Genomic DNA, 17,513 nt, shown 5'->3' on the forward strand with positions numbered 1-17,513 from the left:
ATATAGCCTCCACATTGACTCTGTACCGGTACCCCTGTATATAACCTCCACATTGACTCTGTACCGGTACCCCTGTATATAGTCTCCACATTGACTCTGTACCGGTACCCCCTGTATATAGCTTCCACATTGTCTCTGTACCGGTAGCCCCTGTATATAGCCTCCGCATTGACTCTGTACCGGTGCCCCCTGTATATAGCCTCCGCATTGACTCTGTACCGGTAGCCCCTGTATATAGCCTCCACATTGACTCTGTACCGGTACCCCCTGTATATAGCCTGCACATTGACTCTGTACCGGTACCCCCTGTATATAGCCTCCGCATTGACTCTGTACCGGTGCCCCCTGTATATAGCCTCCACATTGACTCTGTACCGGTACCCCCTGTATATAACCTCCACATTGACTCTGTACCGTACCCCCTGTATATAGTCTCCACATTGACTCTGTACCGGTACCCCCTATATATAGCTTCCACATTGTCTCTGTACCGGTAGCCCCTGTATATAGCCTCCACATTGACTCTGTACCGGTACCCCCTGTATATAGCCTCCACATTGACTCTGTACCGTAATACCCTGTTTATAGTCTCCACATTGACTCTGTACCGGTACCCCTGTATATAGCCTCCACATTGTCTCTGTACCGGTAGCCCCTGTATATAGCCTCCACATTGACTCTGTACCGGTATCCCCTGTATATAGCCTCCACATTGACTCTGTACTGGTACCCCCTGTATATAGCCTCCACATTGACTCTGTACCGGTACCCTGTATATAGCCTCCACATTGACTCTGTACCGGTACCCCCTGTATATAGCCTCCACATTGACTCTGTACCGGTACACTGTGTATATAGCCTCCACATTGACTCTGCACCGGTACACTGTGTATATAGCCTCCACATTGACTCTGTACCGGTGCCCCCTGTATATAGCCTCCACATTGTCTCTGTACCGGTAGCCCCTGTATATAGCCTCCACATTGTCTCTGTACCGGTAGCCCCTGTATATAGCCTCCACATTGACTCTGTACCGGTACCCCCTGTATATAGCCTCCACATTGTCTCTGTACCGGTACCCCCTGTATATAGCCTCCACATTGACTCTGTACCGGTACCCCTGTATATAGCCTCCACATTGTCTCTGTACCGGTAGCCCCTGTATATAGCCTCCACATTGACTCTGTACCGGTACCCCCTGTATATAGCCTCCACATTGACTCTGTACCGGTACCCCCTGTATATAGCCTCCACATTGACTCTGTACCGGTACCCCTGTATATAGCCTCCACATTGACTCTGTACCGGTACCCCCTGTATATAGCCTCCACATTGACTCTGTACCGTAATACCCTGTATATAGCCTCCACATTGACTCTGTACCGTAACACCCTGTATATAACCTCCACATTGACTCTGTACCGGTGCCCCCTGTATATAGCCTCCACATTGACTCTGTACCGGTGCCCCTGTATATAGCCTCCACATTGACTCTGTACCGGTGCCCCCTGTATATAGCCTCCACAGAGACTCTGTACTGGTGCCCCCTGTATATAGCCTCCACATTGTCTCTGTACCGGTGCCCCTGTATATAGCCTCCACATTGACTCTGTACCGGTACCCCCTGTATATAGCCTCCACATTGACTCTGTACCGGTACCCCCTGTATATAGCCTCCACATTGACTCTGTACCGGTACCCCCTGTATATAGCCTCCACATTGACTCTGTACCGGTGCCCCCTGTATATAGCCTCCACATTGACTCTGTACCGGTACACCCTGTATATAGCCTCCACATTGACTCTGTACCGGTACACCCTGTATATAGCCTCCACATTGACTCTGTACCGGTGCCCCCTGTATATAGCCTCCACATTGTCTCTGTACCGGTAGCCCCTGTATATAGCCTCCACATTGTCTCTGTACCGGTAGCCCCTGTATATAGCCTCCACATTGACTCTGTACCGGTACCCCCTGTATATAGCCTCCACATTGTCTCTGTACCGGTACCCGCTGTATATAGCCTCCACATTGACTCTGTACCGGTACCCCTGTATATAGCCTCCACATTGTCTCTGTACCGGTACCCCTGTATATAGCCTCCACATTGACTCTGTACCGGTACCCCTGTATATAGCCTCCACATTGACTCTGTACCGGTACCCCTGTATATAGCCTCCACATTGACTCTGTACCGGTACCCCCTGTATATAGCCTCCACATTGACTCTGTACCGGTACCCCTGTATATAGCCTCCACATTGACTCTGTACCGTAATACCCTGTATATAGCCTCCACATTGACTCTGTACCGTAACACCCTGTATATAACCTCCACATTGACTCTGTACCGGTGCCCCCTGTATATAGCCTCCACATTGACTCTGTACCGGTGCCCCCTGTATATAGCCTCCACATTGACTCTGTACCGGTGCCCCTGTATATAGCCTCCACATTGACTCTGTACCGGTGCCCCCTGTATACAGCCTCCACATTGACTCTGTACCGTACCCCTGTATATAGCCTCCACATTGACTCTGTACCGTAATACCCTGTATATAGCCTCCACATTGACTCTGTACCGGTGCCCCCTGTATATAGCCTCCACATTGACTCTGTACCGGTACCCCTGTATATAGCCTCCACATTGACTCTGTACCGGTGCCCCCTGTATATAGCCTCCACATTGACTCTGTACCGGTGCCCCTGTATATAGCCTCCACATTGACTCTGTACCGGTGCCCCTGTATATAGCCTCCACATTGACTCTGTACCGGTGTCCCCTGTATATGGCCTCCACATTGACTCTGTACCGGTGCCCCCTGTATATAGCCTCCACATTGACTCTGTACCGTAACACCCTGTATATGGTCTCGTTATTGTTTTTCTTATTGTGTTACTTTTTATTATTACTTTATTTTAGTCTACTTGGTAAAGGGTTGAGGGCTTGTAAGCATTTCAAGGGAAAGTCGACACCTGTTGTTTTTGACGCATGTGACAAAGTTTGATTTGATTATTATGAAGAGTCGTTTTGGTCTCTCTCTTAAACATTGTTTAATTCTTAAATGTTGAAGTTCGTCTTATTTGTATCCAGAATTTCTCCACACATTGACCAGTTTTCAATTCATAATAACAGGCCTTCTGGATAACTGTCCCCTGTCTTGTTCCTCTAGGCCAGAGCACCAGTACATGGAGCGGTTCTGGAAGGAGGCGCGTGTTGGGGATTTCATTAGACTGCGCTGTAATGAGATCCTGCCTGCAGATGTTCTACTGCTCAGTTCCAGCGACCCGGACCGCCTGGTCCACATCGAGACAGCTACCCTGGATGGAGAGACCAACCTCAAACAGAGACGGGTGGTCAGCAGCTTCCTAGACCTGGTGAGACTATACATTTAACAATCAACCACAGACGGGTGGTCCCCAGCTTCCTAGACCTGGTGAGACTATATACATTTAACAATCAACCTCAGACTGGTGGTCCCCAGCTTCCTAGACCTGGTGAGACTATACATTTAACAATCAACCACAGACTGGTGGTCCCCAGCTTCCTAGACCTGGTGAGACTATACATTTAACAATCAACCACAGACGGGTGGTCCCCAGCTTCCTAGACCTGGTGAGACTATATACATTTAACAATCAACCTCTGACTGGTGGTCCCCAGCTTCCTAGACCTGGTGAGACTATACATTTAACAATCAACCACAGACTGGTGGTCCCCAGCTTCCTAGACCTGGTGAGACTATACATTTAACAATCAACCACAGACTGGTGGTCCCCAGCTTCCTAGACCTGGTGAGACTATACATTTAACAATCAACCACAGACTGGTGGTCCCCAGCTTCCTAGACCTGGTGAGACTATACATTTAACAATCAACCACAGACTGGTGGTCCCCAGCTTCCTAGACCTGGTGAGACTATACATTTAACAATCAAACACAGACTGGTGGTCCCCAGCTTCCTAGACCTGGTGAGACTATACATTTAACAACAACCACAGACTGGTGGTCCCCAGCTTCCTAGACCTGGTGAGACTATACATTTAACAATCAACCTCAGACTGGTGGTCCCCAGCTTCCTAGACCTGGTGAGACTATATACATTTAACAATCAACCTCTGACTGGTGGTCCCCAGCTTCCTAGACCTGGTGAGACTATACATTTAACAATCAACCACAGACTGGTGGTCCCCAGCTTCCTAGACCTGGTGAGACTATACATTTAACAATCAACCACAGACTGGTGGTCCCCAGCTTCCTAGACCTGGTGAGACTATACATTTAACAATCAACCTCAGACTGGTGGTCCCCAGCTTCCTAGACCTGGTGAGACTATACATTTAACAATCAACCTCAGACTGGTGGTCCCCAGCTTCCTAGACCTGGTGAGACTATACATTTAACAATCAACCACAGACTGGTGGTCCCCAGCTTCCTAGACCTGGTGAGACTATATACATTTAACAATCAACCACAGACTGGTGGTCCCCAGCTTCCTAGACCTGGTGAGACTATACATTTAACAATCAACCACAGACTGGTGGTCCCCAGCTTCCTAGACCTGGTGAGACTATACATTTAACAATCAACCACAGACTGGTGGTCCCCAGCTTCCTAGACCTGGTGAGACTATATACATTTAACAATCAACCTCAGACTGGTGGTCCCCAGCTTCCTAGACCTGGTGAGACTATACATTTAACAATCAACCACAGACTGGTGGTCCCCAGCTTCCTAGACCTGGTGAGTCCAATCAACCACAGACTGGTGGTCCCCAGCTTCCTAGACCTGGTGAGACTATACATTTAACAATCATCCACAGACTGGTGGTCCCCAGCTTCCTAGACCTGGTGAGACTATACATTTAACAATCAACCACAGACTGGTGGTCCCCAGCTTCCTAGACCTGGTGAGACTATACATTTAACAATCAACCACAGACTGGTGGTCCCCAGCTTCCTAGACCTGGTGAGACTATACATTTAACAATCAACCACAGACTGGTGGTCCCCAGCTTCCTAGACCTGGTGAGACTATACATTTAACAATCAACCACAGACTGGTGGTCCCCAGCTTCCTAGACCTGGTGAGACTATACATTTAACAATCAACCACAGACTGGTGGTCCCCAGCTTCCTAGACCTGGTGAGACTATACATTTAACAATCAACCACAGACTGGTGGTCCCCAGCTTCCTAGACCTGGTGAGACTATACATTTAACAATCAACCACAGACTGGTGGTCCCCAGCTTCCTAGACCTGGTGAGACTATACATTTAACAATCAACCACAGACTGGTGGTCCCCAGCTTCCTAGACCTGGTGAGACCTTACATTTAACAATCAAACACAGATGGGTGGTCCCCAGCTTCCTAAAACTGCGGACCAGTCAAACTACGTTTCTAGTCAATCCTCACGTACCCTAAAATGTAAATTAACTATAATGTTTCATACGGAAAAAGTTTGTTCAATAAAAAAATAAAATTAGCAAGTGTGCGTCCTCTTCGTCACGCGCCCAGAGACTGATTTCCAACTATGAGTACCAAAACTCAATTCAACTCAACTCAACTCAATCTTCTCAATTCTTCCTTGTTTTGGAAGAAATAATTCTATAACTTCGAACAGACTGTTGACATCTAGTGGAAGCCATAGGAATTGCAATCTGGGAGATGGAATTGCATAGGACCCATAGCTTTCCATTGTAAGAGCATGGGATCTGAAAAAATATAATTTTGGTTGGTTTTTCTTTGAATTCCTTCTACCATATCAATTGTGTTATAGTCTCATACATTATTGTAACATTTCTACACACTTCAAAGTGTTTTCCAACCAATGGTACCAATTATATGCATATCCTGGCTTCTGGGACTGAGTAACAGGAGGTTTACTTTGGGCCCGTCAGTCAGGCAGAAATTCTAACCAGTTTTAATGCAGACAGAGAAGAGCTCCAACTTCTTAATCATAGCCTCAATTTTGTCCCGCACATTGAATAGAGTTCTGACGCCCTGGGGGCAGGGTAGCTTAGTGGTTAGAGCATTGGGCTAGTAACCGGAAGGTTGCAAGTTCAAATCCCGAGCTGACAAGTTACAAATCTGTCGTTCCGCCCCTGAACAGGCAGTTAACCCACTGTTCCTAGGCCGTCATTGAAAATAAGAATTTGTTCTTAACTGACTTGCCTGGTTAAATAAAGTTGAAAAAAATAAAAAATAGAGTCCCTGTAATCCCAGATTCAGAACATTCAGGCGAGAAAAAACATCAAAAAGAACTTTAAGCCAGTCGTTAAAAATAGGTGTCGATACACCCCACTTCTGTATGTTGTAAAAGCGATCATGGTCAAGTGCCCAATCATTGCATAATGCAGAAAATACACAAGAGTTCAGGGGCCTTGTTTTAACAAAGTTAACCATTTTCACTATAGTGTCCAAAACGTCTTTCAAGCTGTCAGGTATTCCCTTGGGAGCAAGAGCCTACGGTGGATGCTGCAGTGTACCCAAGAGCCTCTCAGTGGATGCTGCAGTGTACCCAAGAGCCTCTCGGTGGATGCTGCAGTGTACCCAAGAGCCTCTCGGTGGATGCTGCAGTGTACCCAAGAGCCTCTCAGTGGATGCTGCAGTTTACCCAAGAGCCTCTCGGTGGATGCTGCAGTGTACCCAAGAGCCTCTAGGTAGATGCTGCAGTGTACCCAAAACCTCTCGGTGGATGCTGCAGTGGACCTAAGAGCGTCTAGGTGGATGCTGCAGTGTACCCAAGAGCCTCTAGGTGGATGCTGCAGTGTACCCAAGAGCCTCTCGGTGGATGCTGCAGTGGACCCAAGAGCCTCTCGGTGGATGCTGCAGTGGACCTAAGAGCCTCTCAGTGGATGCTGCAGTGTACCCAAGAGCCTCTCAGTGGATGCTGCAGTGTACCCAAGAGCCTCTAGGTGGATGCTGCAGTGGACCCAAGAGCCTCTCAGTGGATGCTGCAGTGTACCCAAGTGGTGTCGGGAGCAACTGCTTGCACGTGCGTTACCACTTCACTATGTCTCCCTGTCATGGCTTTTGCTCCGTCAGTACAGATACCAACACATCTTGACCACCAAAGTCCATTTGATGTCACAAAACTTTAAAAATATCCTCTCCTGTTGTCCTGGTATCCAGTGGTTTGCAGAAGAGGATCCTTAATTAACCCCCGTAAACGTAACGGACATATACCAGGAGCTGTGCCAGGCCCGCTATGTTTGTTGACTCATCCTGCTGTAAACGCATAGAATTCACTGGCTTGTATGTGAAGCAGTAATTGTTTCAAAACATCTCCTGCCATGTCACTGATGCGCCGGGAAACAGTGTTGTTTGATGAAGTCATTGTCTGTATACTTTCTTGGGCCTTTTCCCCCAGCATTGACCCAGCCATATCTGTGGCAGCAGGGAGAATTAAGTCCTCCACAATAGTATGAGGCCTGCCTGTCCTAGCCACTCGGTAGCTCACCATATAAGACACTTCTAGCCCCTTCTTATTAATGGTATCTGTTGCTTTTATACACTCGAAAGTCATCTTTATTCTGGCTCAAACAACTCCTGGCTTATTTTTCAAATTGGCATGTTTTTGTTGATTTTTCTTAACTATTTAAAACATATATTTTTTACTTTGTTTATTGAATTTACAACACCAGCATTTACAAAATAATTGCACTTGTAAGTTATTTGGTAGTAATATAAAACAACACATCAAAGACAACAATACAGCAAAACAGAGTGAGACATAAAAAATAGAAATAAATTTTTTTTTCAATACAGTTGTTAACAAGCACAGATAATACAGTCCTTAACATCCGTCTATACCGCAAGGATAGGCGCCGACAGATGGCCGCCTCGCTTCGCATTCTTAGGAAATTATGCATATATTTTTTATGTATTTATTACACTGTTATTACCCCAGGAAATCTCAAGTCTTATTACATACAGCCGGGAAGAACTATTGGATATAAGAGCAACGTCAACTTACCAATATTACGACCAGGAATATGACTTTCCCGAAGTGGATCCTCTGTTCGGACCACCACCTAGGACATTGGATCTGATCCCAGTAGCCGACCCTCAGGTGAACAAAAGGACTTGAGTTCCTGTATGTTGTTATGATCACACCATGGCTCCGTTAAACATAAGGCATACGCCCACACCATTCTTCTTACCAGAGAGATGCTTGTTTCTGTCGGTCTCTGAAAGAAACCAGGTAGCTGTACCGACTCTGATAACGTATCCCGAGTTGCCATATTTCCGTGAAACAGAGAATGTTACAATCTCTGATGTCTCTCTGGAAGGCAACCCTTGATACTTGGATTTCGCTACCTTGTTGTCAAGAGACTGACATTGAAACAAGTAGTATACTCTGGTAAGCAACGATGGTGGGGGCGTGTGCCCGTTTACGGAGCCATGGTGTGACCAGAAGACCGCTCCGTCTGCCCCTTCTGTTCACCGCCGAGAATTCCTTACAATCAAATGCCGACGGCATTATCTACCAGGAGAATTCTCTTCAATTATAATCAGTTGTGTACATCCCCCAAGCAGACACCTCGACGGCCCTGAAAGATCTTCAGTGGACTCTATGTAAACTGGAAACCACATATCCTGAGGCTGTATTTATTGTAGCTGGGGTTTTTAACAAGGCTAATCTGAAAACAAGACTCCAACATTTAACAGCATATCGAATGTGCGACCCGGGCTGGGAAAATTCTGGTCATTGTTACTCTAACTTCTGCGACGCATACAAAGCCCTCCCTCGTTTCGACCAATCTGACCACGACTCCATTTTGTTGCTCCCAGCCGATAGACAGAAACTAAAACAGGAAACACCGGTCAACGCTGGTCCGACCAATCTGAGCACCCCCTATCCACATCGGTGGGTCAGTAGTGGAGAAGGTGGAAAGTTTTAAGTTCCTCGACGTACACATTACGGACAAACTGAAATGATCTACCCACACAGACAGTGTGGTGAAGAAGGCGCAGTAGCGCCTCTTCAACCTCAGGAGGCTGAAGAAATTTGTCTTATCACCAAAAACACTCACAAACTTTTACAGGTGCACAATCGAGAGCATCCTGTCGGGCTGTATCACCTCCTGGTACGGCAACTGCTCCTCCCACAACAGTAAGGCTCTCCAGAGGGTAGTAGTGAGGTCTGCACAACGCATCACCGGGGCAAACTACCTGCCCTCCAGGACACCTACACCACCCGATGTCACAGGAAGGCCAAAAAGATAATCAAGGACAACAACCACCCGAGCCACTGCCTGTTCACACCGCTATCATCCAGAAGGTGAGGTCAGTACAGGTGCATCAAAGCAGGAACCGAGAGACAGAAGCTGTTTTTTCAATCTCAAGGCCATCAGACTGTTAAACAGCCATCACTAACATTGAGTGCCTGCTGCCAACATACTGACTCAAATCTCTAGCCACTTTAATAATTCAAAATTGGCTCTAATAAATGTATCACTTCAAACAATGCCACTTTATATAATGTTTACATACCCTACATTACTCATCTCATATGTATATACTGTACTCTATACCATCTACTGCATCTTGCCATCTTTATGTAATACATGTATCACTAGCCACTTTAAACAATGCTACTTTATATAATGTTTACATACCCTACATTACTCATCTCATATGTATATACTGTACTCTATACCATCTACTGCATCTTGCCTATGCCGTTCTGTACCATCACTCATTCATATATTTATATTGACATATTCTTATTCATTCCTTTACACGTGTGTGTATTAGGTATTCGTTTGGAAATTGTTAGATTACTTGTTAGATTTTACTGAATGGTCAAAACTAGAAGCAAGCACAAGCATTTCACTGCACTCACATTAACATCTGCTAACCATGTGTATGTGACCAATAAAAATTGATTTGATTTATACACATACCAGGCCTCTTACATCACCAATATATATATATATACTGTACATCACACTGGAACTGCAGGGAAATGTAGCCGTTTAACATTAGAAAAGAAGGGAGCCCACATTGCATAGATTTTGTCTTGAGACCCATTGAGTGTGTTGAATTTTTTCCAGCTATGAAATTCAAAATGGATTTAATCCAAAGAGCATGAGATGGGGGTATAGAGAATTCCCATCTAAGTCAAATGAATCGTCTCGCTATCATAGTGACAAAGGCAGTTACATCCTTGTTCATTTTGGTCAGTTGTATTGTGGGTAAGGAAACCACAAATAGGGCTATGAAAGGGTCTGGCTCGATCTGTGTTTCCCGCTTAATTCTGAGAGTGTGTTAAAGATGTCTTTCCAGAAACCAACAAGAAATGGGCAACACCAAAACATGTGTACGTGATTAGCAGGATTACATTGTACACAATTAGGGTTCACATCCTTGTAAATTTTGCATTGAATGAGACCGTGTCAAGCGCGTATATAGAAGAGCTCTATAGCCTTTTGAGTGCCCCTTCCCATAGTTCATCAGATATTTCTTCGCCCAGTTCCTCCTGCCATGAGGATTTAATATTGTTTAATGAGATCAAATTTGACTATAGATTATTGGCAATGTGCCTTTCAGAGTAGAAAGTGGGATAAGAAATGTGTCGAACTGTTTCACCAGGAAGGGAATCCTGGATCTATGCTGTGGACGTAATTCAGGACTTGTAAGAACCTGTTCTTATATGTCACGCCTTGGTCATTTTATTTTGTGTTTTCGTTATATATTTGGTTAGGCCAGGGTGTGACATGGGTTTATGTATTGTATTTTCGTATTGGGGTTTGTAGTATTTGGGATTGCGGCTGAGTAGGGGTGTTGTATAGGCTTGGCTGCCTGAGGCGGTTCTCAATCAGAGTCAGGTGATTCTCGTTGTCTCTGATTGGGAACCGTATTTTGGTAGCCTGGTTTTCACTTTGTATTTCGTGGGTGATTGTTCCTGTCTCTGTGTTAGTGTGCACCAGACAGGCTGTATAGGTTTTTTTCACGTTCCGTTTGTTGTTTTTTCTTTGTTATTTCATGTATCGTCATTTGTTCTATTAAAAACATGAGTAACCAACACGCTGCATTTCGGTCCGACTTTCTTGCGACAAACGAAGAACGCCGTTACATTATAGCCTTTAGCCGTACCCTCATCCTACTCCTCCTCTGATGATAGAGGTGAATCAGGCCCTGCAGTTCCTGGCTCCACTCCCACTCCCCAGGTGCTCTCATTTGTTGTCTTCTGTAACCGTAAAAGCCTTGGTTTCATGCATGTTAACTTTAGAAGCCTCCTCCCTAAGTTTGTTTTATTCACTGCCTTAGCACACTTTGCCAACCCGGATGTCTTAGCCATGTCTGAATCCTGGTTTAGGAAGACCACCAAAACCTTGAAATGTCCATCCCCAACTATAACATTTTCCGACAAGATATAACTGAGGGTGCGAAGGGTGCGGAGTTAGCCTGCAGAGTTCTGTCTTACTATTCAGGTCTGTGCCCAAACAACTTGAGCTTGTACTTTTAAAAATCCACCTTTCCAGAAACAAGTCTCTCACCATTGCCGCTTTCTATAGACCAACTTCAGCCCCCAGCTGTGCCCTGGACACCTGATATGTGAATTGATTGCCCCCCCCCCATCTATCTTCAGAGCTCGTACTGTTAGGTGACCTAAACTGGGACATGCTTAACACCCCGGCCATCCTACAATCTAAGCTTAATGCCCTCAATCTCACACAAATTATCAATGAACCTACCAGGTACAACCCCAAATCATTAAACACAGGCACCCTCATAGATCTCATCCTAACCAACATGCCCTCAAAATACACCTCTGCTGTCTTCAACTAGGATCTCAGCGATCATTGCCAGGAACAGATATAGCCCTTGGTTCTCTCCAGACCTGAGTGCCCTTAACCAACACAAAAACATCCTATGGCGTTCTGCATTAGCATCGAACAGCCCCGTGATATGCAACTTTTCAGGGAAGCTAGAAATCAATATACACAGGGAGTTAGAAAAGCCAAGGCTAGCTTTTTTTCAAGCAGAAATTTGCTTCCTGCAACCCAAACTCAAAAAGTTCATCACACGCTGTTGCTACTGTGTCTTATTTATCCTGTTGACTCATCACACGCTGCTGCTACTGTGTATTATCTATCCTGTTGACTCATCACATACGCTGCTGCTGCTGCTACTGTGTATTATCTATCCTGTATTGACTCATCACATACGCTGCTGCTACTGTGTATTATCTATCCTGTTGACTCATCACACGCTGCTGCTGCTACTGTGTATTATCTATCCTGTTGACTCATCACACGCTGCTGCTGCTACTGTGTATTATCTATACTGTTGTTTACCAAGGTTACCTGGTACCTGTATATAGCCATGTTATTACCTCTTACTCCCTGTATTTAGCCATGTTATTACCTGGTACTCCCTGTATATAACCATGTTATTACCTCTTACTCCCTGTATTTAGCCATGTTATTACCTGTTACTCCTGTATATAACCATGTTATTACCTGGTACTTCCTGTATATAGCCATGTTATTACCTGGTATTTCCTGTATATAGCCATGTTATTACCTGGTACGAGTTATACTTGTTTATTATTATTTTTCTATATTATTTCTCTCTGCAGTGTTGAGAAGGGCCCGTCAGTACCATTTCATTGTTATTCTACACCTGTTGTTTACCAAGCATGTTATTACCTGGTACTCCCTGTATATAACCTGTTACTCACTGTATATAGCCATGTTATTACCTCTTACTCCATGTATATAACCATGTTATTACCTGGTACTTCCTGTATATAGCCATGTTATTACCTGGTACTTCCTGTATTTAGCCATGTTATTACCTGGTACTTCCTGTATATAGCCATGTTATTACCTGGTACTTCCTGTATATAGCCATGTTATTACCTGGTACTTCCTGTATATAGCCATGTTATTACCTGGTACTCCCTGTATATAGCCATGTTACTACCTGGTACTCCCTGTATATAGCCATGTTATTACCTGGTACTTCCTGTATATAGCCATGTTATTACCTGGTATTTCCTGTATATAGCCATGTTATTACCTGGTACGAGTTATACTTGTTTATTATTATTTTTCTATATTATTTCTCTCTGCAGTGTTGAGAAGGGCCCGTCAGTACCATTTCATTGTTACTCTACACCTGTTGTTTACCAAGCATGTTATTACCTGGTACTCCCTGTATATAACCTGTTACTCACTGTATATAGCCATTTATTACCTGGTACTCCATGTATATAACCATGTTATTACCTGGTACTTCCTGTATATAGCCATGTTATTACCTGGTACTTCCTGTATATAGCCATGTTATTACCTGGTACTTCCTGTATATAGCCATGTTATTACCTGGTACTTCCTGTATATAGCCATGTTATTACCTGGTGCTCCTGTATATAGCCATGTTATTACCTGGTACTTCCTGTATATAGCCATGTTATTACCTGGTACTTCCTGTATATAGCCATGTTATTACCTGGTACTTCCTGTATATAACCATGTTATTACCTGGTACTTCCTGTATATAACCATGTTATTACCTGGTAATTCCTGTATATAGCCATGTTATTACCTGGTAATTCCTGTATTTAACCATGTTATTATCTGGTACTTCCTGTATATAGCCATGTTATTACCTGGTACTTCCTGTATATAGCCATGTTATTACCTGGTACTTCCTGTATGGAGCCATGTTATTACCTGGTACTTCCTGTATATAGCCATGTTATTACCTGGTACTTCCTGTATATAGCCATGTTATTACCTGGTACTTCCTGTATATAGCCATGTTATTACCTGGTACGAGTTATACCTGTTATTGTTATTTTTCTATATTATTTCTCTCTGCAGTGTTGAGAAGGGCCCGTCAGTACCATTTCATTGTTACTCTACACCTGTTCTTTACCAAGCATGTTATTACCTGGTACTTCCTGTATATAGCCATGTTATTACCTGGTACTTTCTGTATATAGCCATGTTATTACCTGGTATTTCCTGTATATAGCCATGTTATTACCTGGTATTTCCTGTATATAGCCATGTTATTACCTGGTACTTCCTGTATATAGCCATGTTATTACCTGGTACTTCCTGTATATAGCCATGTTATTACCTGGTACTTCCTGTATATAGCCATGTTATTACCTGGTACTTCCTGTATATAGCCATGTTATTACCTGGCACTTCCTGTATATAGCCATGTTATTACCTGGTACTTCCTGTATATAGCCATGTTATTACCTGGAACTTCCTGTATATAGCCATGTTATTACCTGGTATGAGTTATACTTGTTAATTGTTATTTTTCTATATTATTTCTCTGCAGTGTTGAGAAGGGCCCGTCGGTACCATTTCATTGTTACTCTACACCTGTTGTTTACCAAGCATGTTATTACCTGGTACTCCCTGTATATAACCTGTTACTCACTGTATATAGCCATGTTATTACCTCTTACTCCATGTATATAACCATGTTATTACCTGGTATTTCCTGTATATAACCATGTTATTACCTGGTACTCCCTGTATATAGCCATGATATTACCTGGTACTCCCTGTATATAACCATGTTATTACCTGGTACTCCCTGTATATAGCCATGTTATTACCTGGTACTCCCTGTATATAGCCATGTTATTACCTGGTACTTCCTGTATATAGCCATGTTATTACCTGGTACTTCCTGTATATAACCATGTTATTACCTGGTACTTCCTGTATATAGCCATTTACCTGGTACTCCTGTATATAGCCATGTTATTACCTGGTACTCCCTGTATATAGCCATGTTATTACCTGGTACTTCCTAAATATAACCATGTTATTACCTGGTACTCTCTGTATATAACCATGTTATTACCTGGTATTTCCTGTATATAGCCATGTTATTACCGGGTACTTCCTGTATATAGCCATGTTATTACCTGGTACTTCCTGTATATAGCCATGTTTATTACCTGGTACGAGTTATACTTGTTTATTATTATTTTTCTATATTATTTCTCTCTGCAGTGTTGAGAAGGGCCCGTCAGTACCATTTCATTGTTACTCTACACCTGTTGTTTACCAAGCATGTGACAAATTAAATTGGAATGGATTTTAACACCTTGATGAAACTTTGTTTCTCCTTGCTGAAACAAGGAAACACGTCTTCCTGCTGCATAGGCAATGTGCCCCACAATGCAGCAGTAGCCGCAACACACACAGAAATAAAATGGGCTTGAAAGTTGTAACCTCTAACCCTGGAAATTTGCCTGGTAAACTCATGGGTACACGCTCAATGGCTGCCTGGTATTGTGATGCAATCATTTCCATGGTAATGTAGAATGTTCATTCAAGTGATTTAAAAAAAAAAACTGATGTGGCTCGTCCAATGTAATGTTAGTTGAGTTGAATCAACAAATCACAGCATGGATTTGACTTCCTGCTTCGGTACACTCACGATGGCCGCCTGTCCACCCATTATGACATCCTTGACTTGAAAGGGAATTCCCGTTCTATTCATTTGGTTTCAACCCCATTTTACATGCAGTCCGGAGCATTTGAATGGGTATTACGATGCCCGTGGTCATTTGGCTGGCGTCATCCAAAATGACATGTCCGTTACAGCCCTACAAAGGTGTGAAAAGTCACATCCACCGGTATTGTCTCGCCATAACTAAAATATTATTTGTTTGGGAGTTGACTGTAGCTCACTCCTTCAATGTGATGAAGAGACTACATCCCAAATGGCACCCTGTTCCCTACACGGAGCACTTCTTTTGACCCCCCTTCTTAGCAAAGAGCAATTTCTCAAGCAAGAGATTTTTTTGTTGCTAGGACTGTCTGGAAGTGGTCTGAGTGGGAAGGGGATATAATGAAAACTAGCTGTTATTGGCACAGTTTGACAACTCTTTCTTATTGGTCTATTAAAAATTTACCGCATGGTGATGTCACCAGGCAAGCGAAAACTCCATCCAACCAAAACAGGCTGACAATTCAGGTAGTTCTTTCAAACAGCTCTTACACTAAAAAGGGCATTGTCATTTTCACAGTATTACTCCAACCTTAGTGTGGAAATATACTGTATATAAGACACAGGCAAATCACATTTTTGACTAAACTGGGCCTTTTAAGAAGTAACCATAGAGTCGACCTCTGACCTTTGTCATGAAGATTCTAGAACCTAATGATGCTTTCCATGTTAACCAACATTCCACACAGACTAGCGTTGCATTTTGACAAGCTTCTCGGGACACTGACACTAGCTTTATTGTTTGCTCAGGTCTCACACCAATTTGATAAGAATGCTTTGGTCATGATGATTCCTCTTCTACCCTATATAACCTTTACCATCTGAGAGACCAGGGGCTGTATTCACAGTCTGAGTATGAGTGCTGATTTAGGATCAGTTTTATCTGGGATCATAATAAATAGGATTATATGGACAGGGAGTACCTGATCCTAGATCAGCACTCCTTCTCTAGGACTCTTTGTGAATTACAGGCCTGTTTTCTCTGGTTCTGACGACTCTGCCTCGATCTCACTCTCACTTGTACACATTTTGGATTCCATTTAGAAATCAATGAAAATGAAATGACCTACAGAAGAGATGTGGTTTATTGATGAATAGACATGCTTATATCAAAGAGGTTAGTTGTTTTTAATAAAGGACAGAATTGCTAAGTAAAATGTGTATTGTTCTACAGGATTGTGATTTTGACCCGTCCAAATACAACAGCGTCATAGAATGTGAGAAGCCTAACAATGACCTGGCCAGGTTCCGTGGCTACATGTGAGTACGCCTTCATTCTTACGTTTATACTACTCTTACCTTCTCCTACTCTTACCTTCTCCTACTCTTCTTCTTCATCGTGTCTTGACTTTTTATTACAGAGGGAGGTTATTTTAATATTGATAGACATCATATGGATAAAAACTACTTCAGTGAGCTGCATTTAATCATAATGAATTACATCTGGTCATCTGTTCCAGCTGCTTTTTCTGCATTGTGCAGATATGATGGTGGTTAAAAGTTCATTAGGAACTGGAATCAAACTAACTGGAGGAATGGATGTTTTTGACCCGCACACTGGCTTTGTCTCAAGTGGCACCCTATTCCCTATACAGTAGTGCACTACTTTTGACCCTGCGCACTATATAGGCAATAGAGTGCCACTACCATTACCACCATTACTACCACTACCACCCCTACCACTATCACTACCACCCCTATCACTACCACCCCTATCACTACCACCACTATCACTACCACCACTACCATCACTACCACCACTACCATCACCACCACCACTACTATCACCACCACCATACCATCACCACCACCACCATCACTACCATCACCATCACTACCACCACTATCACTACCATCACCATCACTACCACCACTATCACTACCATCACTACCACCACCACTATAACTACCACCACTACTATCACCACTACCACTACCATCACCACTATCACTACCACCACTATCACCACCACCACTACTATCACCACTGCCACCACTACCACTTC

At 43.7% G+C, this 17,513-nt stretch overlaps 1 protein-coding gene across 1 annotated transcript in view; it reads left to right on the plus strand.

Annotated features, from left to right (window-relative positions):
- Positions 1-17,513, plus strand: part of atp10a (ATPase phospholipid transporting 10A) — a 171,996-nt gene that overhangs the window by 25,096 nt on the left and 129,387 nt on the right. Inside the window, exons 2-3 of the mRNA XM_064952702.1 lie at positions 3,174-3,378; positions 16,682-16,767. Of these exons, the coding sequence (XP_064808774.1) occupies positions 3,174-3,378; positions 16,682-16,767 (291 nt within the window). The remainder of the gene's footprint in view (positions 1-3,173; positions 3,379-16,681; positions 16,768-17,513) is intronic.

Source organism: Oncorhynchus masou, chromosome 31 (genome assembly GCF_036934945.1).
Source record: "Oncorhynchus masou masou isolate Uvic2021 chromosome 31, UVic_Omas_1.1, whole genome shotgun sequence".
Classification (NCBI taxonomy): Eukaryota; Metazoa; Chordata; class Actinopteri; order Salmoniformes; family Salmonidae; genus Oncorhynchus; species Oncorhynchus masou.